At 42.2% G+C, this 27,511-nt stretch overlaps 1 protein-coding gene across 9 annotated transcripts in view; it reads right to left on the reverse strand.

Moving 5' to 3' along the window:
- The window catches only part of LOC125467353 (NEDD8 ultimate buster 1), a 50,949-nt gene that overhangs the window by 16,262 nt on the left and 7,176 nt on the right, over positions 1-27,511 (reverse strand). For all 9 annotated transcript variants that reach the window (XM_048563116.2, XM_048563107.2, XM_048563099.1 and 6 more), the window contains exons 2-8: positions 13,017-13,146; positions 10,921-11,079; positions 10,421-10,488; positions 9,755-9,825; positions 8,986-9,168; positions 8,331-8,419; positions 1,627-1,733 (exon numbers count right to left, since the gene is read on the reverse strand). In XM_048563116.2, coding sequence (XP_048419073.1) covers positions 1,627-1,733; positions 8,331-8,419; positions 8,986-9,168; positions 9,755-9,825; positions 10,421-10,488; positions 10,921-11,079; positions 13,017-13,145 — 806 coding nt within the window. In that variant the 5' untranslated portion in view covers position 13,146. The remainder of the gene's footprint in view (positions 1-1,626; positions 1,734-8,330; positions 8,420-8,985; positions 9,169-9,754; positions 9,826-10,420; positions 10,489-10,920; positions 11,080-13,016; positions 13,147-27,511) is intronic.

A 27,511-nucleotide genomic window follows, 5' to 3' on the forward strand; every position in this document is an offset into this window, starting at 1 on the left:
CCACTCTACCATTTAATCATGGCTGATGGGCATTTCAACTCCACTTCCCTGCACTCTCCCCATAGCCCTTGATTCCTTGTGAGATCAAGAATTTATCAATCTCTGCCTTGAAGACGTTTAATGTCCCAGCCTCCACTGCGCTCCGTGGCAATGAATTCCACAGGCCCACCACTCTGGCTGAAGAAATGTCTCCTCATTTCCATTTTAAAAACTTACCCCCTCTAATTCTAAGGGTGTGCCCACATGTCCTAGTCTCCCCACCTAACAGAAACAACTTCCCAGAGTCCACTCTTTCTAAGCCATACATTATCTTGTAAGTTTCTTTTAGATCTCCCCTCAACCTTCTAAACTCTAATGAATACAATCCCAGGATCCTTAGCCATTCATCGTACGTTAAACCTACCATTCCAGGGATCAACTGTGTGAATCTCCGCTGGACACGCTCCAGCACCAGTATGTCCTTCCTGAGGTGTTGGGAGGTCATGTTGCGGCTGGAATACTGTATGCAATTCTGGTCTCCCTGCTACAGGGAGGATGATGTGAAACTTGAAAGGGTTCAGAAAAGACTTACAGCCTCAGATGACTGTGTAGGGATTTTCATTGGGTGCTCTGGTTTCCTCCCACAGTCAAAAGAGGAGCAGGTTAGGTGGATTGGCCACAGGAAATACAGGCTTACAGGGATATAGGGTAGGGGTATGTGGGTCTATGTGGGATACTCTGAGAGTTGGTGTGGCCTTGTTGGGCCAAATGGTCTGTTTCTACACAGTGGGGATTCTATTTTAAAAAGAAAAATTACAAAAAAGGCTGTTGCCAGGGTTGGAGGGTTTGCACTATACAGAAACATATACAGATGTGCTTTCCCTGGAGCATCGGAAGCTGAGGATTGACCTTATGAAAATTTATAAAATTAGAGGGGCATGGATAGGGTGAATAGATAAGGTCTTTTCCCCAAATCTAGAGGGTGTGGATTTAAAGGTGAGAGGGGTGAGACAGGAAAGATTTATAATATATAAATAGCATAATAAAGAAAAGACGACATCCAGGGGCAACCTTTTTCAGGGCTGAAGCTGGTGCGTGCATGGAATGTGCTGCAGTTGGAACAATTACAATATTGAAAGTGTATGTGGATGCATATAGAATAAGAAAGGTTTAGAAGGATATGGGTCAAATGCTGGCAAAGGGACTAGATTAATTTGGGGTATCTGGTTGGCATGGATGAATTGAACCAAAAAGGGTATACTTCCGTGTTGTACATCTCTATGGCTCTAATTAAGGATGGACAATAAACGCTGACCTAGCCATCAAAATTCCCTTGAACAAAAAAAATCCCAATGGGGAAAATTAATCAGTAATTTGCAGAACAGAAATTCAACTCAATGACTGAAAATGTTTGTTTCTGAAAACAATGACTAAATAAAATAATTAGAAAAAGTGCAGAAACTCTTGCAACAGGAACAAATTAAAAATCAAGTTCTGGAAGGTACAGGACATAAGTGCAAGTAGGAAAAACACTTCTACAACATACCATAGCAAAAATGAATTTTTAGATGGATATTAAACATAGCATGCTTTATTGACAAATATAAAAATAATTTAGTGAGAAATAAAATATAAAAAGAGCATTACCCAAATTCTTCATCAGAATCCAACAAATACAACAGCGCTGAAGCATAATCTTTCTTCTTCATAAATGCTCTGCCTTTTTCATGTAGCGTCATAGCTAACAATAGTGCCTAGGAAACAATCAAACAGGAATTGAATTAAAAGCCTTAATGCAAAACTGGTTGAGTTGGGCATATGGACATTAACAGCTAGACAGCAAATCCGTCAAATCTGCGTTTTTTTCAAAACAAAAAGGTGGGGTGGGGGGGGCGGAGAATAAAACAGGATGTAATATTTGAAGCAATAGAGAACGTAGGTTTTGGTAACGTTGCTATGTTGATATAGCACGTTTAACTTACAATAGTACAGCACAGTACAGGACCTTCGGCCCATAATGTTGTGCCAAAATTTTAACTGCATCCTAAAGTCTATCTAACCTCCACCCCTACCTTATGTTATCATCCATACATCTAATAGTCGCTTCAATGACACTAATGAGGCCGACTCCACTTCCCTCTCTGGCAATGCATTCCATGCTTTGACCACTCTGAGTAAAGAGCCTACCTCTGACGTCTTCCCGATATCTACTTCCACTCACTTTAAAACTATGCCCCCTGTTAAAAGCTACATCCACCCTAGGAAAACATCTCTGGTGTCTATTCTATCTATACCTCTCATCATTTTGTACACCTCTATCAAGTCACCTCTCATCCCTTGTCATTCTAAAGAGAAAAGCCCTACCCCTCTCAACCTTTCCTCGTTAAGACCTTCCCTTCATTCTAGGCAACATCCTGGTAAATCTCCTCTGCACCTTCATATCTTTCATGTGATGAGGTGATCAGAACTGGACACAATACTCCAGATGTGGCCAAACCAGGCTTTTGTACAGCTGGAGCATGACTTCGGGGCTCTTGAAATCAATCCCTCTATTAAATGAAAGCAAACACCATACGCCTTCTGAGCAACTCTATCCACCTGGGTGGCAGCTTTCAGGGAACCGTGAACACAAACCACAAGATCCCTCTGCTCCTCCACATTGCCAAGAATCTGTTAGCCCTGTAATCTGCTTTCAAGTTTGCCCTTTCAAAGTCAATCACCTCATACTTTTCAGGGTTAAACTCCATCTGCCACTTCTCAGCCCAGCTCTGCATCCTATCAATGTCTGTTTGTAACCTAGAACAGCCCTCCACACCATCCACAACACAACCCACCTTTGTATCGTCCCTGAGCTTGCTGATCCACCCTTCCACTCCTCCATCCAAATCACTTACAAAAATCACAAATAGAAGAGGACCCAGAACAGATCCTTGTGGTACACGACTCGTAACTGAGCACCATGTTGAATGTTTTCCATCCACTACCACCCTTTGTCTAAGGGTCAGCCAATTCTGAATCCAATCTGCCACATTTCCCCCTATCCAATGCTGCCTTACTTTCCACATGAGCCTACCATGGGGAACCTTATCAAATGCCCTACTTAAATCCATGTATACCACATCCACTGCTCTACCTTCATCCACATTTGGTCACCTCTTCAAAGAATTCAATTAGGTTTGAGAGGCATAATCTACCCCTCAAATCCATGCGGACTATCACAAATCAAACTGTGCATATTCAAGTTATCATAAATCCTAAGTCTCAGAGCCCTTTCCGATAATCTGCCCACCACTGACATAAGACTAACTGGCCTGTAATTTCCAAGGTTATCCCTATTCCCTTTTATTCCCTGCACTATACCAGTGGACAGTGAGGATGAAAAGATCATCGTTAAAGGCCCTGCAGTCTCTTCCCTCGCTTCCCATAGAATCCTTGGATGAATCCCATCAGGGCCGGGGGACTTAGCTATCATCAACTTTCTCAAAAGTCCTAGCACATCTTCCTTACTAACATCTTCCTCCTCTCGCCTACCAGCCAGTTTCACATTGTCTTCCCCTACAACTAGGTCCATCAGTTGTGAATACTGAAAAAAAAGTATTCATTAAGGACCTCTCCTATCTCTTTAGGCTCTGTGCACAAATTCCCTTTATAATCCTGGATCGGCTCTACCCTTCTTCTGTGAATTCTCTTATTCCTCACATACGTGGAAAAAGCCTTGGAGTTTTCCTTGAAAACTTAATGAAATATCAAGATGCTGCAATAGGAGAACTACAAGTGAACGTCTGCCACTTACACATAGGTATCAGGTGAAGTGACTGAACGCTTGTTTGAATTAAAATATTTATATAGTATCTTAAAGATGGTAGAGGTGGAGTAGATAAAACGTGCAAATTCAAAAAACTGAAGGCATGGTCACCAAGCAAAATTCTGACATGCAATTACATGGGCATGACCATCTTAAGATTTCAAGCAACACCATCACCATCCCTGACAGGCAGCAGCTGTGTCATACAGCATTACCACAATGCCGATTGGGATGGGTTTCAAATAGGTCCAACATCTCAAGTCTGGACATCAGCAACAGCAGAACTGTACTCATCTGGAACCTTATGGCCTGTCTTAATCTCCCATTACCAGCACGTAAGGGGCCCAGACAAGGCTCCAAGAGTGCAGAAGAACATGCCAGGAGCAGCACCAGACATTCCTAAAAACAAGCCAATCTGGTGAAGCTATACCAATCGACTACTTGCATGAAAATAGCACAAGCAACAGGTGACAGAACAAGCTCAGCAATCCACAACCAGTTAGATCAGATCTTAAGCTCTGTCAAATCCAGTCACGAACAGTCACTAAACAAAACAAATTAGAGGAAACCTTCAAGACCATCAATAATACCCTTACGGGCATAACATTCACAAAAGAGGAGGAAAACAACAACAAACCGCCATTCCTAGATGTCACAGTAGAGCGAACAGCCAATGGGGAACTTCAAACCAGCGTCTACAGGAAAACAACATACACGGACCAAATACTGAACTACAGGAGCAACCATCCCAACACCCACAAACAAAGCTGCATTAGAATATGATTCCAACGAGCCACCACACACTGCAGCACAGAGGAAAATCACCTATACAGCGTATTCAAAAAGAATGGGTACCCTATGAACACAGTCTGCCAATTCCTCAGCAATAAACCCAAACAAACAGACAAAACGAGCTCAGAAACCATAACCACTCTCCCCTACATCAAAGACATTTCCGAAATGACTGCCAGACAACTCTGACCTCTTGGCATCAGGGTAGCCCACAAACCCACCAACACACTGAAAAAAAGGTCCAGAAACTCCCTACCGACGTCCGTGACACCACCCACGCCCTTGACAACTTCAAATTCCCTGGCCCCCAACACCTCATTTTCACCATGGACGTCCAGTCCCTATACATTTGTATTCCGCATGCAGATGGCCTCAAGACCCTCTGCTTCTTCCTGTCCCGCAGGCCCGACCAGTCCCCCTCCACCGACACCCTCATCCGCCTAGCTGAACTCGTCCTCACCCTCAACAACTTCTCTTTCGATTCCTCCCTCTTCCTACAGACTGAGGGGGTGGCCATGGGTACCCGCATGGGCCCCAGCTATGCCTGCCTCTTTGTAGGTTACGTGGAACAGTCCCTCTTCCGCACCTACACAGGCCCCAAACCCCTCCTCTTCCTCCATTACATTGATGGCTGTATCGGCGCTGCCTCTTGCTCCCCAGAGGAGCTCGAACAGTTCATCCACTTCACCAACACCTTCCACCCCAACCTTCAGTTCACCTGGGCCATCTCCAGCACATCCCTCACCTTCCTGGACCTCTCAGTCTCCATCTCAGGCAATCAGCTTGTAACTGATGTCCATTTCAAGCCCACCGACTCCCACAGCTACCTAGAATACACCTCCTCCCACCCACCCTTCTGCAAAAATTCCATTCCCTATTCCCAATTCCTCCGCCTCCGCCGCATCTGCTCCCAGGATGAGGCATTCCACTCCCGCACATCCCAGATGTCCAAGTTCTTCAAGGACTGCAACTTGCCCCCCACAGTGATCGAGAACGCCCTTGACCGCATCTCCCGCATTTCCCGCAACACATCCCTCACACCCCGCCACCGCCACAACCGCCCAAAGAGGATCCCCCTCGTTCTCACACACCACCCCACCAACCTCCGGATACAACGCATCATCCTCCGACACTTCTGCCATCTACAATCCGACCCCACCACGCAAGACATTTTTCCGTCCCCACCCTTGTCTGCTTTCCGGAGAGACCACTCTCTCCATGACTCCCTTGTTCACTCCACACTGCCCTCCAACCCCACCACACCCGGCACCTTCCCCTGCAACCGCAGGAAATGCTACACTTGCCCCCACACCTCCGCCCTCACCCCTATCCCAGGCCCCAAGATGACTTTCCACATTAAGCAGAGGTTCACCTGCACATCTGCCAATGTGGTATACTGCATCCACTGTACCTGGTGTGGCTTCCTCTACATTGGGGAAACCAAGCGGAGGCTTGGGGACCGCTTTGCAGAACACCCCTGCTCGGTTCGCAATAAACAACTGCACCTCCCAATCGCAAACCATTTCCACTCCCCCTCCCATTCTTTAGATGACATGTCCATCATGGGCCTCCTGTAGTGCCACAATGATGCCACCTGAAGGTTGCAGGAACAGCAACTCATATTCCGCTTGGGAACCCTGCAGCCCAGTGGTATCAATGTGGACTTCACCAGCTTCAAAATCTCCCCTTCCCCCACTGCATCCCAAAACCAGCCCAGTTCATCCCCTCCCCCCCCCCCCCACTGCATCCCATAACCAGTCCAACCTGTCTCTGCCTCCCTAACCTGTTCTTCCTCTCACCCATCCCTTCCTCCCACCCCAAGCCGCACCTCCATCTCCTACCTACTAACCTCATCCCACCTCCTTGACCTGCCTGTCTTCCCTGGACTGACCTATCCCCTCCCTACCTCCCCACCTATCTTCTTTTCTCTCCATCTTCAGTCCGCCTCCCCCTCTCTCCCTATTTATTCCAGAACACTCAACCCATCCCCCTCTCTGATGAAGGGTCTAGGCCCGAAACGTCAGCTTTTGTGCTCCTGAGATGCTGCTGGGCCTGCTGTGTTCATCCAGCCTCACATTTCATTAACACACTAAAACAGCAGCTAGTGAACTTAAGACCCTATGCAGACAACAAACAAAACAAACGTCATCTACAAAAATACCTTGCAAGAACTGTGACAAACACTACATTGGACAAACTGGCAGAAAGCTAGCCACCAGGATACATGAACATCAACTAGCCACAAAACGACATGACCCACGATCACTTGTATCCTTACACACAGATGAGGAAGGACACCACTTTGATTGGGACAACACATCCATCCTAGGACAAGCCAAACAGAGACATGCACGAGAATTCCTAGAAGCATGGCATTCCAACTGGAACTCCATCAACAAACACATTGATTTGGAGCCGATCTACCATCCCCTGAGAAAAAACAGGAAATGACATCACCAACCCAAGGAAACCTAACCAGATAAATAGAAAGCGGGACATAACACCAGTGCTTCGTCGGAGGCTCACTGATGTTACTTAGAATGGTGACGAAATGTCTGAAAACTCACCTTCCAACTCAGCGAGCAAACTCACATCCAGAGTCATGAATGGTGGTGGACAAAGTAACTGGAGGTAGTTGCTCCTCAAAATATCATTCTGAATGACAGAGTCCAGCAAGTCCATGCAAAACAAAGCTGAAGTATCAGCAACTATATTCAGCCAGAAGTGTAGATGGACAATCCAAGTCAACCTCCGCCAGAGGTCTCCAGCATCATATGTGCCAGTCCTGACCTAATTCAATTCAATTTACTGATTCAAAGCAAATAAAAGAGCTGGAGGCACTGGATACTGCAAAAACAACGAGCTCTGACAATATTCCGGCATTGGTCCTGAAGGACTTACCACACCCCTAGATGAGCTGATCCAGTACAGCTACAAATTGCCCAGGTATAAATGCAAGACAAATCCAACCCAGGGCCAATTACCACCACATCATTCAAGGTGATGAAAGGTGTTGCAAGCAACATGTGCTTGCTGACACACTTCTTGCTTTCTGCCAGGGCCACTTCTGACTTTGTTTAAAAATGGACAAAAAGCCCTCCAGAGGTAAGGGGAGAGTACCTGCCCTTGATATTAAGGCAGCATTAGGTGAAGGATATCATTAAGGAGCCCGAGCAAAACTGGTGTCAAATAGGGGAAAAAAAAAAGAGGAAAATCTCCACTGGTTGAAATCATCCCTAGTACAAAGAACGATACTTGGGGCTTTTGAGATCAGTATCTCAGCTGCCGGACACTTGCGCAGGCATTCTTCAAGCAGTATCCTAGGCACCCCCTCCACCTTATTCTGCTGCTTCAATGACCTCCCTCCGTCATAAGGTCAGAAGTGGGGTTATTCACACAATGTTCAGCACCTTTCATAACTTTAGATATATAGATACTGAAACAATCCAAATCCAAACGCAGCAAGACCTGGGAATGTCCAGATTTGGGCTGACAAGTGGCAAGTAACATGCGTGCTACAAAAATGGCAGGCAAAGACCATCTCCACCAAGAGAACTTAACCATTGTTCATGACATCCCATGCTACTAACATCACTGAATCCCCACTATCAACATCCTAGGGACAAACTGTCAACTAGAAACTTAATTAAACTAACCGTGAAAGTACTGTAGCTTTAAGGGCAGGTCAGAGGATAGACTCAAAAAAACTGTATTATGATCTTTGAAACTTGCTCATTAGATGCAAGTCACTTACCTTTTTCTCCACAGCAGGAATAGGGATTGGGCGCCCTTTCTGATCTGCAATCTCCAAGTATGGAATGTTACTAAGATCTGTATTTTCACCTAGAAGAGAAAAATGTTCATTCAATTCATTCCAATGACCCCTTCAAAAAGAAGTGTCTAGAAATAAAGTGTTCTAAGTAAACAATGAATAATGAGATATTACGTAGCCAACTTATGAGTCCACATCCTGTCTATATAATCCGAGGACACTGGCTAATTTTCAGGGTAGGTGAAACCTGTTCATCTCAGAGCACAGAAAAAGGATTGCTATGTCATCTGCTTTCCCAGATGAAGTCAGCACTGGCATAAATTGTTCCCTTGCTGTTAGAATTCTTTAGATATTTTAATATGTTGCTAGGAAACAAGCAAAATAATTGTTGCTCTTCCTTTTCACAAAATACTGTTTTCTTCTTCACACCACCCCTTCATATCCCTAGCTGATACACTCACTATGTATTGAAATTGTTACAGGCAGAATATTGAAGGGGTTAGTAACAAGGCAAGTGAATTTCAGGACGTGGTACAAATTACACATGATTCAGACAGTAATTAATTAATTACTGGTTCCATAAACATATGGGGGACAGGAAATTTTATCCCAAATTCTTTTAATAAGACAAGCTTACCATGCTGAGCTAAGATTTCAGCCCCCTTTCTGGTCCTAGATATTTTGGCTTTCCTCTCATCCCATTCTTTCATCTCTGCTTGATAAATTGTCTCCTGTTCTTTTGCTTCTTCTTCAGTCAGAGTTATTTGCATAACCATAATAATTGAATTATTTTTAACATTCTGTTCAGCAAGCGATCGATCTGAAAAATAAAATGAGACTTTTACCAAGAAAAATACAGAACTAAGTTTGTGTATTGGGACATGGCATTTCTTTAAATTTATTGGAATGGGTGGGGCCCCGTCTAAGTTTTCCTACTCTTAGGATTACTGATTTCTGCTTAGTAATTGAACAGAGCAAGTTTTAGTATACAGTAAGCATGTAAATTCTACTAGTCAGAGCAACAAAATAATTGAATCTGAGGCTGAATTCTGTGATTTAGTTGTGTTTTGATGCGATATGATGAGTGAGCAACATCATTAAAGGAATTTCAGAAAACTGTCTATCGTTACTTAGATTAAACAAGAGACAGTGCCAAAACAATGAAAAAATGATTTCCTATTAAGGTTTTCTATTCCTATTATTTAGGTAACTATATCTATTGGAGTGAACAAGGCATCCATAACAAAGGAAAAAGGTCTCACAGGCCTTGTCTTGTGGATTACAACACAGACAGTGATTAACATGGGGAAGTCACTCTCTAAAGGGCTTTAAAGAGAGGTTAACATAGATTTTCTTTGCAGACTTATTAGAATGGAACAATGCTATCACTATGGTAACCTACTTACCCATTTTAAGAACTTTGGAGTTCATTATGAGTTTAACATGTTGTTCATTCATTCCAGTCAATTTCGCAATTCTGTATAGGAATGAAAATAAAACCATGGAGGTGCAATTCACAACAAAAAAAAGCATGACCATAAAAGACTTGTAGTCCAATCTTCCATTGCCTAACCCAGAGTGAAGAAATGAAGGGTAGGAATCATTTGAGCAAGATGGATGTTTTAAGACATCTGGGTCTCTGTTATTTTGAGAGATTGTTGTTTTGCCTTACTACCCTAAGTTTCTAAAGTTGTGTTTTATTTCAGCATGCGGCTATTTTCTAGCACAGTGCAAGTATAAGCAGCATAAAAGTAAACCAATGTTAGTTTGCAGTCCATTTATCAAAGCCTGTATTTTTGCCTTGTAAAACTTTAACATTTGTAGCAGCAATATAATAAATACTGGCCTTGATAGCAATGCCCAATTCCAAAAGAATAGCTTTTCTTTTTGTATTACATTTCAATAAAGTGAGAATGAAGTTTTAGCTTAAACGGTAGATGCAGATACAAATAAATTTATTTGCCAATAAGTGTGTATTTATCACATTTACTTTATAAGGCACGAATCTTAAACTGATGATTGTAAACATCTTCCATACAATTCTTCACAGCTCAAACAGGCACAGGACTTACTCAGCTCTCAGATCTTTGGCTGATATGTTTAATTTCGTTGTCAACTTAGTTTTCTCTTTTCTTTTTGCCTGCAATATTAAAAACAGTAGTCTTCAAACCACATTCACTGACATATTCCAAATAACAGTAGACTTTTAAAAATTTTGAAGAGAACAGCCAGTAATGTTAAAAAGTCAGTTTTAATCTAGTTGCTAAAATCTGCAAGTACCCTGTACAAAGCAAAAGCATTTTTCAGCAAGCATCTTGGGGTATTTTTGTAAAAAAGGGTTCTTCAATAAGAGGTGAACAATTGTAGCAAACGTAATTTTGGCTGGGAAGGAACAAGTGTCACTCAGATATAAGACAACAAAATGTGAGGCTGGATGAACACAGCAGGCCAAGCAGCATCTCAGGAGCATCTCCAGCATCTGCAGTTCCCATTATCTCACTCAGATATAAACCATGTTTCAGATCAGAGTTCATTAATTAGTTTCACCATTACAAAAACAAGAGTCACTTACATGACTGGTGTAATGGATGCGAATTGTTGCAAGTCCAGTGTCCTCGAATGTCTTTTTTGCATTTATGCCTTGCAGTGAATTACATCGCAAATTTTCAAGAACATTTTCCACCATACTCAAATCAATGCACAACTGTAATGCATATTTCTCACCTAGAATCTTGATGGGAAAAAAGGAAAAGGTAGATATTATTTTTAAGAATCACTTTTATTCTCTACACAAGGTTAAAAATTCATGCTAACACAATAATATAAAAGCCATAAGTGTTGATCAGTAACACATTCAAGTAAATGCTGAAGAAATTCAGCAGGTCCAGCAGCTTCTGTGGTGACAGAAACAGAGTTAACATTTTAACTGTTTCTTAACTATTCCTCTGTCCAAAGATGCAGCCAAACCTGCTGAATTTCTCCAGAATTGTTTGTTTCAGATTTCCAGCTACTGCAGCACTGCGCTTAAATTCACGTGTAGGCTTCTGTTAATCACTAATCTACCAGGCAGGCAACAAACTGGGTTTTCTTAGTATGAGGGTTTGATTGAATGACTGCACTGAATACTACCCTTAACTTGGTTATTACTGCTAAATAGCAAAGCCAAAGCCACTTTGAATATATTCTGTACAGCACGTGGCCCAAAAGCTGCAAACTGATAAAACTGTAAATATTCATTGAGCCAAATAATGTTTTTAACACAATCCATTTTCTACTTCTCTAAAGTGGAGTGCTTTAAAAAGCCAGAATTGAAATAAGTATAGTAGAAAACAAGATAATGTAACTATGGGAAATCCCAGTTCACCCACAAGGCACAGGTTTAAGCATATGGTTGCAGAAATGCATTTATTGCATTGGCAATGTGATTTAATTTCAAAAGTGTGACTGCTTTCTGATCTATCCAAAGATTTATTTATAAACTCTAGGATCACATAGCACAGAAAGAAGGCATTCAACTCTGACTGGTTCAACTTTGAGAAACTATCTACTTAGTCTAGTTTCCTGCCTTTTCCCCATAACCAAAAACAATTTGAAAAATTGAATTTTTTTTGAAAATTCCTGAATTTGGTTCAAGTACTCTCACAGACAGTATATTCAGAACTTAATACCACTGGTTTACCAAAAGATTAAAAACCATATTTATTATTAAACAGGGTACTTGTCAACAGTCCATGCTTACGTCTACTTTACTGTACTTTGATAACTGTAATGAGACAATGTTTATTTATCAGGGCAAGTTATAATGGGTGAAAGTTTTCAAACTATAGTCAGGTTTTGAGAATTGAAAAGTTCATGAAATTCATGATTATGGGTGCAGCTAGTTAATTTATTTTATGAAACAATACTAAAAAACCAATCAGCTGCAGTATGTTATTTTTTGTTTCACTTAAACACTCAACCACTCTGGAAGTTTTCACTAACAGCTGTGAGGTTGTTACCAAACAAAAGGTAGCAATTATTACTCGTAAAATGTGTTTTATTTGAAACTCTCTTCTCCCTAGAATTTGCAGAATTGATCCATGACTTCTTGCCAATAATACTGCGCAAATGCCCTGTTGCTAAGGTCAATGCAAAAGGGGCTACCACTTCTGTAAATAAAACTTTAAAAAATTAACTAATTTTCTTTGTCTATTTTCAGATGACATTAATGGTTGGTAAAAAAGAACCCACCTGTATTCCACTTTATAAAAATTTTCCAAATACTGCACTTATGTATCTTAGGTGGAAATATTTTGTCAATTTCTGTCAATTCAAAGCATGAAGTTCACAGCACAAGAATGTTTGTGCTGCTGTTTCCAGCTGCTTTCTCTTTGTGGATACAGGGCCAATGTTAAGATAAAAATTGTATTTATAAAACATACCTTTAAGTGTAATGAATAATTCCAAAGAAGGCAAAAACCGCTGAAACACTTTTACAGTCAGACTTCCAAATACATTACTAAGACAGCAGAAACAACATACCCTGAAAAGACAGCATTTTCTGACTAAACAGCAAGCTGTCCATAGTTCTGGAGTTTCCCTTTCAAAAGGGAATCTGACACTGCTGGTGACTACATTAGAAACATGCAAATATTTCTTACAGGTATTGTAATTTATCTTGTACCATACTTTTAGCTCTGGTGAAGCATCTTTATTTTCAGCTGTGTAAGGAGGCTCCCAAAGTTTGACCTTTTCATTCTCCAGCAGTGACCGGACTTGGTCCTGAACCACATTCTCTGGTGGGCCATCAGTCGACATTCTAAAGAAAGTTTCAAAATAAAATCCCAATTAAAATATCATATAGCAATTTCATAACTGATATTTAGAATAAACAGAAACAGTAGTCTGCTTTATTAATGAATTTTGTGCAAGGTCAGACAAGAGTATGTGCAGACTCATACTATTAAATGAACTTGCCCTGTAGCTAGTGATTAAACTCAATGCAAGTGCATTTCATGATTTTGATACAATGCAATCTAGGGATTAGGTACAATAGGAATTAAACCAGCAGTTAAGCTGGTTTCTATCAGATTATTAAGCATTCCAATAATACCACACAATCAACATAACTGAAAAACGAGAAGGAAAAAATGCTAACTGACTCAAGATTTATACCACTCATGGGATCCATGTTTTTATTTCAAACATATACTTTATTCATAAAAATATTATATAGTTATAAACAGAGCTCAGCTTTGTACAGAAGAATATCAGGGAAACAAAATACTGGAGTTTGACTCCATCCAATAAAACAAACCAGAGGCATCTCTTACTTGTACAAGACTATAATTACATGCATTTGTAGCACCAGGAGGGTCCAATAATGAACAGACCCCCATTTAACTTCACCAGAAAGTTCTTACGCAATGGTTTTTACCCACTGCACCTTGGTGGCAGCTGCTCCAAGCTTTACTGCATCGCTCAGCATTTTGTCCTGGACCTTAGAACTTGTCAGTCAGCAACATTCGGTTGGAGGTCAGCTCCTTGCTCTAGAAGACCAACAAGTTTCAGGCAGACCAAATAGCACGTTTCACTGAGTGGATGGTCCTCCAGGCACATGTGGTGTCTCAGTGTGCACCCCAGGGAACAGACTGTACAGCATAGAATCATGTATCATTGAACTGCTTGGGACAAACCACTACATCTTCCTCCAGATGTCCTTTGCAAAGGCACATTCCAGAGGGAGATGTGTTACAGTCTCATTCCCCCACAGCTGCTTTAAGGGCAGTAGCAGTGATTGCATGTACAAGGAGGATCTCACAGGTCAACACCAGCCAAGTGACGTCTTGGTGCTTGTGGGAATGTTCTGGTGATGAGATACTCCACCATGACGGATAGTCTGCTCAGGGAACTATGCAGTAGGATCTACCCTCTCCTTTTTCCAGAGACTCAAGGATATGTGCTGACCACTTGCTGATGGACTTGTGGTCAAAGATATTTTTCTTTGAAGTTTCTTCACAAAGGACAGGTGATACTACTTAGAATGTTCAACATGCACAGAATCCATTACTGAAGTAGATCAAACCACTCCATTTAGTTACAGAGACTCAAACAAGTTGACTTTGAATGCAATAAGAGTTACAGCAAGTAAAGTCCATCAGACTGCTCAATGACACACAAGCTACTACTGGTTAAATCTCTGCCAGAAGGTCTTTTGAGAAAGGGAATGCCAGGGGTTACGATAGGATTAAAAAATAAAAATAAAACAGATGTATCAGCGAAGCCAGAGTAGAGGGGATGATCAAATGAGATACAATTGAAAAAAATGGGTTGTACTCGCAGGAGACCATATCATTAATGAAATACTTGAGAAAAGGAAGTCCGTCAGGGCAAAATTAAATATCAAACCCATAGTGCAGGAGCCTATTAGCATACCTATTATCTCACATGTCATGGCTAAAGCTGTATGAGCTGGTGCAATGCTGTGTGAACAAATCAAACAGGATGTCACAATCAAAGTTGCTGGAAATGCTCAGCAGGTCTGGCAGCATCTGTGAAGGAAAAAACATTTAACGTTTCGTTAACTTGTCCTGAGGAAGGGTCACCAGATCCAAAACGTTAACTCTGAAGGAAAAAACAGTTAACGTTTTGGATCTGGTGACCCTTCCTCAGAAGGAGTTAACGAAACGTTAACTGTTTTTTCCTTCACAGATGCTGCCAGACCTGTTGAGCTTTTCCAGCAACCTTGAATGTGATCCTGATTTACAGCATCTACTGTTCTTTTGGTTTTTATTTCGGATATCACAATCATCTGTCCCTGGTGATAGTGAGGCCAGTGCCCCAGAATGTGTGACATGAAAATTGTGACACTTTGAAACCAGGTAGCCTGCAACTATCAAGACATCCTTGCTGAACATCATGTCGCTCCTGTCAGACTGTAGATGTTGGTTGAAAGCATATCCCAGTGTGTTTTCAGAATGAAGAAAGGATATTTAATGGATGCGCGATATAACAGATAACAAGGTGTAGAGCTGGATGAACATAGCAGGCCAAGCAGCATCATTGGAGCAGGAAAGCTGACGTTTTGGGCCTAGACCCTTCTTTAGAATTGGGGGAGGGGAAGGGAGTTCTGAAATAAACAGGGAGAGACAGGTAGAAGATGGATGGAGGAGAAGATAATCTTTTTAAACCAGCAAGAGAAATGCTATAAGGAAAATGAGATTACTACATATTTTGGTTAAGTCTAACCAAAGCATTTGGCCATATAAGCAGAGCTAGTCCATTTAAGTCAATGGACAAAAGGTCTGGGTCCTTGCTGAAGCTGGTCAATGTTATATCCTTTGTTTTAAAAATGACATGTTGGACAATGTCAGCAATGAGAGGCAACATCCAAACCCTTTAAAAGATCCACGGTGAATGCAATCAAGATCATGTACTGGCATAACATTCTTCTCTTTGTTGTTGTATGCTTGCAGGTCACCTAGGTGTTCATTACACTACAGACTGAAAGAGAGATTTTTTAAAAAATTTATGTCTGGAATGTGAAAGTCACTGGCTATGCTAGCATTTATCACTATCCCTTATTGACTCTCATTTGTCACAGGGCAATTACGCTGTTGTTTGGAGTTACATGTAGGCCAGAGACATACTCTCCCTAAAAGGGAAATTATTGAACCAAATTGTTTATTTTTTAAAAATGGCAATTGACACAGTGATCACTAAGTTAGCTTAATTCCAAACTTTGAATTCAATACAAAATTTCACAATCACGGTGAGTTTCAAACGCACACAGAACATTAACCTGGAAACTCTAAATTACTAGTCCGTTGGTATTACCATTATACTATCTTGTCTTCCTTTCAATCTCGTCTCAGATCTTAGGTGAGAAAAAGTTGTGCCAAATCCTCGGAGTTGCTCTACACTGAATGCCACACAAACATACCATAACATGGAATACTGTCAGCAATAAATTAAGATTTTACTATCTGTGGCAAAAAAATGGCTTGCCTATCAACATCAGGAAGGAAGAAAAGCAATGGTCCAGAGTATTGCCATACCAATATCAGCACTGGCAACATCAAATTGTTCACAGTTTCACATGTCTAGGCTACACAATTATCAGTATCACTCATTGCAATGCCTGCAGCTATTATATTTAAGTTGGGTAAGAATATGGAATAGAAACTATCTGACGGAGAATGAGAAACTACAAATCCATCAAGCTCGTCCTCACTGCAAAGACCAGGACAATGTTTGAGACAGGAAGAAAGCCAGAACTACTTCCACTTTCATTTTAAAATATCCTCAGCATCTCCTGCTTTGACACTGACTGCGGCAATTCCGTCAGCATTCAAGTTACATTTATACCACACAAATGCAAGCAATGACCATCTACAATAAGAGATACTTGACATTCAATGAAATTACCGCTACTGAAAATCCCACAATTAAAATCTTGGAGATTTACTACTGACCAGAAACGGAATTTGCTATATAGTAACACAACAGCAGGTCAGAAACAAAGAATACAACAACAAGCAACTCACCTGCCATCTCCCCAAAGCCTACCAAATACAAACCAGGAATATGGTGGAATATTCCCCACATGCCTGGATGAGTGCAGCTCCAATCACACTCTCAAAACTCGACAATATCCAGGACAAAGCAGTTCACTTGTTTTTGGTGTAGTACCAATCATCTGCTGCCTCCAGTGACACTCTGCAGCAGCGGGTACTAACTGCAAGATGCACTGCAGAAATTGCCAAAGGTGCTTAGTCAACACCTTTGACAACAACACAGCCACCTAGAAAGACAAGAAATGCAGATACGTGGGACCATCACCATCTTCAAGATCCCCTCCAAACCACTCACCATCCTGACTTGGAAATATATTGCTGTTCTTTCATTGTCGTTGGGTCAAAATCTTGACATTCCCTTCCCAACAGCATTGAAATCTACCTACACCACATGGACGATAGCAGTTCAACACGACTGGTCAAAGACTATATCACAGCTGTACTGAAGGGGGGCACGATGCAGGGCTTAAGCAGTGAGGCAATATGGGTAGAACTCAGAAAAAGGAAGGGTGCAGGAACAATGCTGGGGCTGTACTACAGGCCTGCCATCAGCGAGCATGAGATAGAGGTACAAATATGTAAACAGATTATGGAAAGGCGTAGGAGTAACAGGGTGGTGGTGATGGGATATTTTAATTTTCCCAACATTGACTGGGATTCAGTGTTAGGGGACAAGATGGAGCAGCATTCGTAAGGAACGTCGAGGAGGGTTTTCTAGAGCAGTATGTATGTAGGTAGTCCAACTTGGGAAAGGGCCATACTGGACCTGGTGTTGGGGAACGAGCCCAGCCAGGTGGTTGAAATTACAGTAGGGGACTACTTTGGAAATAGTGACCACAATTCCGCAAGTTTTACATTACTTATAGACAAAGCTGAGAGTGGTCCTAAAGGAAGACTTCTAAACCGGAGGCTAGCCAACCATGCCAAAATTCGGCAGGATCGAGGGAATGTAGATTGGGAGAAACTGTTTGAAAGTAAATCCACATTTGATATGTGGGAGGCTTTTAGAGAGAGGTTGATTAGAGTGCAGGAGAGACATGTTCCTGTGAAAATGAGGGATAGAAAGGGCAGATTAGGGAGCCATGGATGACAGGTGAAATTGAGAGACTAGCTAAGAGAAAAAAGAAAGCATACACAAGGCCTAGTCGACTGAAGACAGAAAGCTTTGGAAGAATATTGGAATGTAGGGCGAATCTTAAATGAGAAATTTTGAGGGCTAAGAGGGGACATGAGGTATTGTTAGCAAACGTGGTTAAGGAAAATCCCAAAGCCTTTTATTCATATATAAAGAGCAAGAGGGTAACTAGAGAAAGGATAGGCCCACTTAAGGACAAAGAAGGAAAGTTATGCATTGAGTCAGTGAAAATGGGTGACATTCTTAACAAGTACTTTGCATCAGTATTCACCAAGGAGAGGGACATGACATGCTGAGGTTGGGGATAGGTGTTTGTTTACTCTAGGTCAAGTCGACATAAGGGAGGAGGAAGTGTTGGGTATCCTAAAAGACATTAAGGTGGACAAGTCCCCAGGTCTGGATGGGATCTGTCCCAGGTTATTGAGGGACGCAAGAGAGGAAGTAGCCAGGGCCTTAACAGATATCTTAGCAGCATCCTTAAACACGGGTGAGGTCCCGGAGGACTGGAGAATTGCTAAGGTTGTCCCCTCGTTTAAGAAGGGTAGCAAGGATAATCCAGGTAATCATCGACCAGTGAGCCTGAAGTCAGTGGTAGGGAAGCTGCTGGAAAAGATACTGAGGGATGGGATCTATTCCCATTTGGAAGAAAATGGGCTTATCAGTGATAGGCAACATGGTTTTGTGTAGGGAAGGTCATGTCTTACCAACTTAATAGAATTCACTGAGGACATGACAAAGTTGATTGATGTGGGAAAGGCTGTAGATGCCATATACATGGACTTCAGTAAGGCATTTGATAAGGTTCCCCATGGCAAGCTGATGGAGAAAGTGAAGTCACTTGGGGTCCAGGGTGTGCTAGCTAGATGGATAAAAACTGGCTAAGCAACAGGAGACAGAGTGGTAGTGGAAGGGAGTTCCTCAAATTAGAGACCTGTGTCCAGTGGCGTTCCACAGGGATCTGTGCTGGGACCGCTGTTTGTGATATACGTAAGTGATTTGGAGGAAGGTGTAGGTGGTCTGACGAGCAAGTTTTCAGATGACACTAAGATTGGTGGAGTAGCAGATAGTGAAGGAGACTGTCAGAGATTACAGCAGAATATATAGATAGATTGGAGAGTTGGGCAAATAAATGGCAGATGGAGTTCAATCCGGGCAAACGCGAGGTGATGCATTTTAGAAGATCTAATTCAAGAGCAAAATGTAAACGGAAAAGTCCGAGGGAAAACTGATGTACAGAGAGATCTGGGTGTTCAGGTCCATTGTACCCTGAAGGTGGCAACGCAGGTCAATAGAGTGGTCAAGGTGGCATACAGCATGCTTTTTTTTTATTAGGTGGGGTATTGAGTACAAGAGTTGGCAGGTCATGTTACAGTTGTATAAGACTTTGGTTCGGCCACATTTAGAGTACCGTGTACAGCTCTGGTCGCCACATTACCAAAAGGATGTGGATGCTTTGGAGAGGGTGCAGAGGAGGTTCACCAGGATGTTGCCTGGTATGGAGGGTGCTAACTATGAAGAAAGGTTGAGTAGATTAGGATTATTTTCATTAGAAAGACAGAGATTGAGGGGGGACCTGATTGAGGTCTACAATATCATGAGGGGTATAGACAAGGTGGATAGCAAGAAGCTTTCTCTCTCTTACCCCCCCTCCCCACCAACAGTGGGGGACTCAAATGCTACCATTTGTGTGGTACTTTTGCCACATATTAGCTGAAGTCTGAAAGTTGTCCATGCCCCTCATCAGTATGCAAGCACAAGCGCAGCACTGAACATTCTTGACATTTGCATAAAGTTCACTTTATGACGGAGGGCAGGTCATTGTGGCAGCATCTGAAGATACACAGGCCAGGGTACTACCAAGGAACTCATGCAGAGATGTCCTGGAGCGGAGATGAATAACTTCCAGCAAACCCAATAATGTCAAGTAGGATAGCTTTCCGCAATTCCCACCAACTCTTAGTTCTGCCATAGTTCGTTGGTGACATATTCATTTATTGCCTTGATGTCAAAGGCTATCATTCTAAACTCACATTGAGCTCTCTTGTCTATACTCAGACCAAAGCTATACCGAGGTTAGGAGCTGAGTGACCATGGTAGAACTAAAAGAGAAGTGCTAATGAGCAGGGCTTTTGGCGTGAAAGTGCTGCTCAGTAGCTTTGTTAATGACACCTACCTCCAACTTGCTACCGATCAAGAGAAGCCTGATGAGGCTGTGATTGACCTGAATCCATTTGCTCTTTGTGAAATTTTGCATGTTGCAGATGCCAGTGCTGTAGTTGTACTGGAACAGTTTAGCTATTGGTGCAATTAGTTCTGAAGGATAGCACTTCAGTGCAATTGCCAGAACTATGTCAGGGCCCAGAGACTTCACAATATCCAGCAACTTCAGATCATTGTTAGATTAAAACTGACATCTGTGATCCTGGATACAACAGGACACGACTCAGATGACCCACTTGGCATTTCTGGTTGAATGTAGTAGCTAAACGCGTGAAGTGATTCATTTTGGAAGGTCAAATTTAAATGCAAAATACAGGGCTAATGGCAGGATTCTTGGCAGTGTGAAGGAACAGAGGGATCTTGGGGTCCATATCCATAGATCCCTCAAAGTTGCTACCCAATTGATAGGGTTGTAAAGAAGACGTACGGTGTGTTGGCTTTCATTGGCAGGGGAATGGAGCCGCGAGGTTATGCTGCAGCTCTATAAAACTCTGGTTAGACCACACTTGGAATATTGTGTTCAGTTCTGGTCGCCTCATTATAGGAAAGATGTAGAAGCTTCAGAGGGGGTGGAGAGGAGATTTACCAGGATGCTGTCTGGGCTGGAGGGCAGGTCTTATGAGAAAACTTTGAGGGAGCTAGGGCTTTTTTCATTGAAATGAAGAAGGATGAGAGATGACTTGATAGAGGTTTACAAGATGACGAGAAGCATAGATACAGCGGATAGTCAGACTTTCTCTCATAGCGGAAATGACTATTATGAGGGGGCATAATTTTAAGGTGATTGGAGGGAGGTATAGGGGAGATGTTAGAGGTAGGTTCTTTACACATAGAACAGTGGGCGTGTGGAATGCGCTGCGGCAGTGGTAGTGGAGTCAGATACTTTAGAGACTGTTAAGCGACTCTTGGACAGGCACATCAAGGATAGTAAAAATTAGGGTATGCAGGGTAGATTGATCTTGGTTGGATGAAAGGTCAGCACTGCATCGTGGGCCAAAGGGCCTGTACTGTTCTATGTTCTAAACACTATTCACCATAACACAAATTACTGCCTCAATATGGAAAGTGAATACGGCACGTTGTCAGTATTAGGTTTCTCACTATAACAAAGTGTGAAGCTGGATGAACACAGCAGGCCAAGCAGCATCTCAGGAGCACAAAAGCTGATGTTTCGGGCCTAGACCCTTCAGAGTTTGTGCCCTCTGATGAAGGGTCTAGGCCCGAAACGTCAGCTTTTGTGCTCCTGAGATACTGCTTGGCCTGCTGTGTTCATGCAGCTGCACACTGTTATCTTCGATTCTCCAGCATCTGCAGTTCCCATTATTTCTGATTAGGTTTCTCACTGATGGGTCTAACCACTAAGGAAATGACAGACAGGCAGTGGTTTCAGCATACAACTTGACACAGCCTGCCATACTATGCTCACAGTAGCATATCATCATTCTTCATTAGCTCAAGCATTAAATATATGCAGGGATACTTATGCAAAATATCACAATAGGGCCTGGTCCCATTCACATCAGGGTTTACGTGTATATTCTTTCTGCAAATATGACTATCTAGTGGCTTACCAGTGAAGGTAACAAGTCACCTGCACTGGGAACAGAGTAAAGTTCTACTACTTAGCACAGAACGGGAACTGAACTTGGTAATCTATGTTCTGCGTAAATCAGTTACATTCCAGCACCTCCACATCATGGCTATCATCAACACCAATTGCCAGCTCAAAGTGGACAGAATTTCCACGAAGATTGAGCTATTGAACATAGCAATACAGACATCAAGTTTCCACAGAAATGCAAACCTTTGATCTTTAAACTTACAAACTCTGTGCCTGAAACTACCTCTCTCATTAACGCATGAAGGAGGAGTAAGAATCCAAAAGCTTGTGTTTTCAAATAAAGCTGTTGGACCATAACCTGATGTTGTGAGATTTCTGACCTCGTCCACCCCAGGCCAACACTAGCACCTCGACATCACGAGGACAAGGACGAGCCCCAGCCAGCAATATGCTTAGCCAAAGTGAATGCAGTTTGTGATAATGGGAACTGCAGATGCTGGAGAATCCAAGATAATAAAATGTGAGGCTGGATGAACACAGCAGGCCCAGCAGCATCTCAGGAGCACAAAAGCTGATGTTTCGGGCCTAGACCCTTCATCAGAGAGGGGGATGGGGTGAGGGTTCTGGAATAAATAGGGAGAGAGGGGGAGGCGGACCGAAGATGGAGAGAAAAGAAGATAGGCGGAGAGGAGAGTATAGGTGGGGAGGTAGGGAGGGGATAGGTCAGTCCAGGGAAGATGGACAGGTCAAGGAGGTGGGATGAGGTTAGTAGGTAGGAGGAAGGGATGGGTGAGAGGAAGAACAGGTTAGGAAGGCAGAGACAGGTTGGACTGGTTTTGGGATGCAGTGGTTGGAGGGTAAGAGCTGGGCTGGTTGTGTGGTGCAGTGGGGGGAGGGGGACGAACTGGGCTGGTTTTGGGATGCAGTGGGTGGAGGGGAAGAGCTGGGCAGAACACCTCTGCTCGGTTCGCAATAAACAACTGCACCTCCCAGTCGCAAACCATTTCCACTCCCCCTCCCATTCTTTAGATGACATGTCCATCATGGGCCTCCTACAGTGCCACAATGATGCCACCCGAAGGTTGCAGGAACAGCAACTCATATTCCGCTTGGGAACCCTGCAGCCCAATGGTATCAATGTGGATTTCACAAGTTTCAAAATCTCCCCTTCCCCCACCGCATCCCAAAACCAGCCCAGTTCGTTCCCTCCCCCCACTGCACCACACAACCAGCCCAGCTCTTCCCCTCCAACCACTGCATCCCAAAACCAGTCCAACCTGTCTCTGCCTCCCTAACCAGTTCTTCCTCTCACCCATCCCTTCCTCCCACCCCAAGCCACACCTCCATCTCCTACCTACTAACCTCATCCCACCTCCTTGACCTGTCCCTCTTCCCTGGACCGACCTATCCCCTCCCTACCTCCCCACTTATACTCTCCTCTCCACCTACCTTCTTTTCTCTCCATCTTCGGTCCACCTCCCCCCCTCTCCCTATTTATTCTAGAACCCTCACCCCATCCCCCTCTCTGATGAAGGGTCTAGGCCCGAAATGTCAGCTTTTGTGCTCCTGGGATACTGCTGGGCCTGCTGTGTTCATCCAGCCTCACATTTTATTATGTTGAACACAATTTGTATTGCTCAGTGAATTTTCAGTCGGTCACAAAAGTTCACTTTAGGAACACAGAAATTAGGAACGGGAGCAGGCAGTTCAGCTGAGCTCCATTTGCCATTTAGCACAATCATAGCTGATCTTATTGTGGCCTCAACTCTACTTCCCTGCCTGCTCCCCGAGCCCTTTATCAGCTTTTCATAGCTTTGTTACTAATTTTATTTTTTAAACTGAATCTGTTGATTGATTCTGCCTTCACTACACTCTGGTGCAGTGAGTTCCACAGATTCACAACTCTAAATGCATCTCAGTTCTGAACTTATTTTGTCTCGCTCTATATCTAATGACCTCTTGTTCAAGGCAATCCCACAAGGGCAAACATCTGTTGAACATCCACCTTATCTATCCCCTTTAGCATTTTAAACACTTCAGTCAGATCCCTCCTCATTCTTCTGAATTCCAGCAAGTCCAAGCTATTCATCCACACCTTGTATGACAGCTCTTTCATCCCTGGAATCAATCTGGTGAACCTCCTCTGAACTGTCTCTAGTGCCACTAAGTCCTTAGTCAAGTAAGGAGATCAAATCTGGACAATACTCCAAGTATGGTCTCACAAATGCCTTAAATAAATGTAACAACACTTCTTCAATTTTATAATCCAGTCCTTTTGCAAAAAAAGGGCTGGTTTCCATTTGCCTTTCTTTTTATGTGCTGAAATTGCATACTCACTTTCCGACATTCACGTACAGACACCCAGATCCCTTCATACTGCTGCACTTTGAACCTGCTTCCCATTTAAATAATAAATTCACCCATTTATTTTTCTGGCCAAAATGGATAACCTTGCTGTTATCCACATTAACCTCCACCTGCCAGATTCTGACCCATTCTCTTAGCCGATTAACACCTATCTATAAACTCCTCTCATCACTGCCTGCTTTCCCACCTATTAGTACAATCTGCGAATTTTACTATGTTACACTCTGTCCCTGCTTGCAGATTTATATAAATTGTAAGTAGCTGAGATTCAAGAACTCAACCCTGTATCACCCCATCAGTTACAGTTTGCATTCCAGAGAAGGACCCACTTATCCTGACCCTCTGCTGTGTCAGTTAGCCAACCCTCTATCAAGCCCAACACTCCAGCTTAACCCACTGGGATCTATCCTCTGGGCCAGTCTTTTTCACAGCACCTTGTCGAACGCCTTCTGGACGTCTACCATATCCACTGGATCCCTGTGATCAAAAGAACTCCAGCAGGTTTGTCAAGCATGATTTGCCCTTCGCAAAATGCACTGCCACTGGTGAACTGAGCTTCGTTTTTCTCCAAGCGTTCAGTTATATCCTCCTTTATAATGGATATCAGCAACTTCCCAACTAGGATGTCAAACTAACTGGTCTACAGTTTCTCACTTTTTTGCCTATTTCCTTTTTGGAATAAAGGTTGTTACATCAGTACGTTTCCAATCCACAGGTATCTTTCCCGAGTCGAGCGAATTTTGGAATATCACAACTGTTGTACCTACTATTGCTGCTTCCTCCAATACCTCTCTGGTGCAGGCCATTAGGTCATAGGGATTTATCTACTTAAAATCCCTCAGTTTACTTAGTAGCTGCTCCCTACTTATGATAATTTCACCAAGTTCCTCTGTAGTTTTTGAAAAGAAATTATTTTTCACTATAAAAAAGACAAAATATTGGTTTGGAGCCTCTGCCGTTTGACTTTTCCCCATTATTATCTCACTGCTCTCATCCTCAAAAGCACCAACATGTTTTTGTCCAGTCCAATCAGACCAATTCCTTTCATAGGCCTGTATAAATTATCTTTGCCCAATACTAAAACTCTTGTATGTGACTCTATCTTCACACTTTGAATTAGAATTTGAAACTCCAGCATGTTGTAGTCACTCTTTCCAAGAGGATCCTTAACTACAAGTCCATTTAACAATCCTTCCTCGTAACATAACACCAAATCTAAAGTCAACACAACGTGGAGCTGGAGGAACAGAGCAGGCCAGGCAGCAGAGGAGCTGAAAAGTTGATGTTTCGGGTCAGGATCCTTCTTCAGAAATGGCCTGCTGTGTGCTTCCAGCTCCACACTGTGTTGTCTCTGACTCCAGCATCTGCAGTTCTTGCTATCACCAAATCTAAAGTAGCCAGTTCTCTGGTTGGCTCCATGACATGTTGCTCTAAGAAACAATTCCTCAGAGTGTATGTTTCTTCAAGGCTACTCTTGCTAAGTTGATTGGATTAATCCAGTCAGTATGCATGCTCAAATTACTCAATTATAGTTTATAACATTCTCACATGCCCTCATTATTTCCTGGTTTGTACTTTGCACTACTTCAGAAGAAAAGTTCACAGACTTGTAAAGTACTCCTACCAAGGGATTTCCTTCCCTTGCTTTTATTTCCACGTAGACTGATTCAACATTTTAGTCCCTGGTTCTGATATCATTTCTTAATACACCGTTGACGTCATCCTTAACCAAAACAACTCCACCTCCTGCTCCTTCTTGCCTATCCTTTAGGAATACTGTGTGCCCTTGGACATTTAACTCCCAGTTCTGAACTTCTTGTAATGACGTTTCAGTATCCCCACTAGTTCGTATCTATTTGTCACTATTTGTGCCATCAGTTCATTGACTTTCTTCCGAAGGTCCAACATTTTTAAGTTCTATGAATCTGTCTTTCTCTTAATATTTTCACATGCACTACACTTTCTACACTCCCCATCCTTATTTCTAAGTCTATGACAACACTAAGCCTCATCTCTATCATTTAGAGTTCTGGCTTTTATTTTCCAAAGTTTTCGAAGAAGTATTTAGATTTGAGTAGTGCTAAAATTTTAAACAGGTTTTTCACTTGAATTTGTATTCTTGAAATGTCTTAAAAATTTCAAGACAAAAAGCTTAAACAGGATGTGACTTTTTAAAGCAATACTCAACTTTCTACTATGAAACAACTATCTTTTGTACTTTAGATCAATTTTTATTTTCAAAACTATAATTTGTGTACTAGACACAGAAATAAATATTACATCATAAAATAACATTCAAAACCAGTCCTTTGTGCTGTACTTTCACTATTAAAACCTGGGGATTTCCAACTGCTAAAGGTCTGTACTATGATCTCATGCTTATGTTAAACAAAGTGCATTCAACAAAGTAATTCACCTAATCCAGCATTCCAGAATACACTCAAAGCTGTTCCAATCTGACATTAATTCACGATATTTATTGGATCAGAAACAAGAAGAAGCTGTTCCAATTGTTAACTAGGCAGAATACAAAACAGGAAATCTATAAAAAGAAAGCCCTTGATGCAATTTGTTTGGCGACTGTCACAGTGCTGTGGTTGATAATATTTTTATTTTAGTTTTATAGGAAAAAGAAGTAAACTTCAGGAAATCAGGGCGTATTCTCACTGTTGGGTATTTAAGATTTGTTGGCCTTGCTTTTAGATTCACTTAACTGCTCAAAGGCTGGAGTTTGCGTATTTTGAAACAATCTCTTGGCAGTGGTATCATAAGGGAACTATTCCCATCCATACCAGGACTTACCCTTTTCAGTGAGGATGACTAGGTCAGTAAGGAAATTTCTACTGCCCTCAGTCCCAAGAGAAGGAGTCATGTAGAGATTGACCAAGAGATTTCAAACTTTTCTTACTGTCTGCTGAAATGATCTCCTTAAAATAAACATCGGTAACAAAACTGGCATGGTCAGTTTGGAAGAATGCCAGACAAATCCTTAGCTTTCTACTTAAAGCCTCCAAATGTAATGTTCAATGTGTTACATCAGTAATAATGGATAATTTATTCAAATTAGAGCTTAAGCACATTAAATGATATGCTCTAGCAGACCTAAAATTACATTACTTGCTATCAAGCCAATGACTCTGGAGGTCAAGTGGTAAAAGATTGATGGCAGAAGATTCTTGATTTACAAAATATTATTTCAATTTTCTAGAATGGAAACATTTGGTTAGCTAATATGTTTCAGCAGCCTATAACTTTCTTCTCTATTAAATCAATCCCACGATCAACTCACATTTCATTTCCAAAAAGTTATTTCACATGCCCCCTA

The sequence above is a fragment of the Stegostoma tigrinum genome, chromosome 2, assembly GCF_030684315.1.
Source record: "Stegostoma tigrinum isolate sSteTig4 chromosome 2, sSteTig4.hap1, whole genome shotgun sequence".
Lineage (NCBI taxonomy): Eukaryota > Metazoa > Chordata > Chondrichthyes > Orectolobiformes > Stegostomatidae > Stegostoma > Stegostoma tigrinum.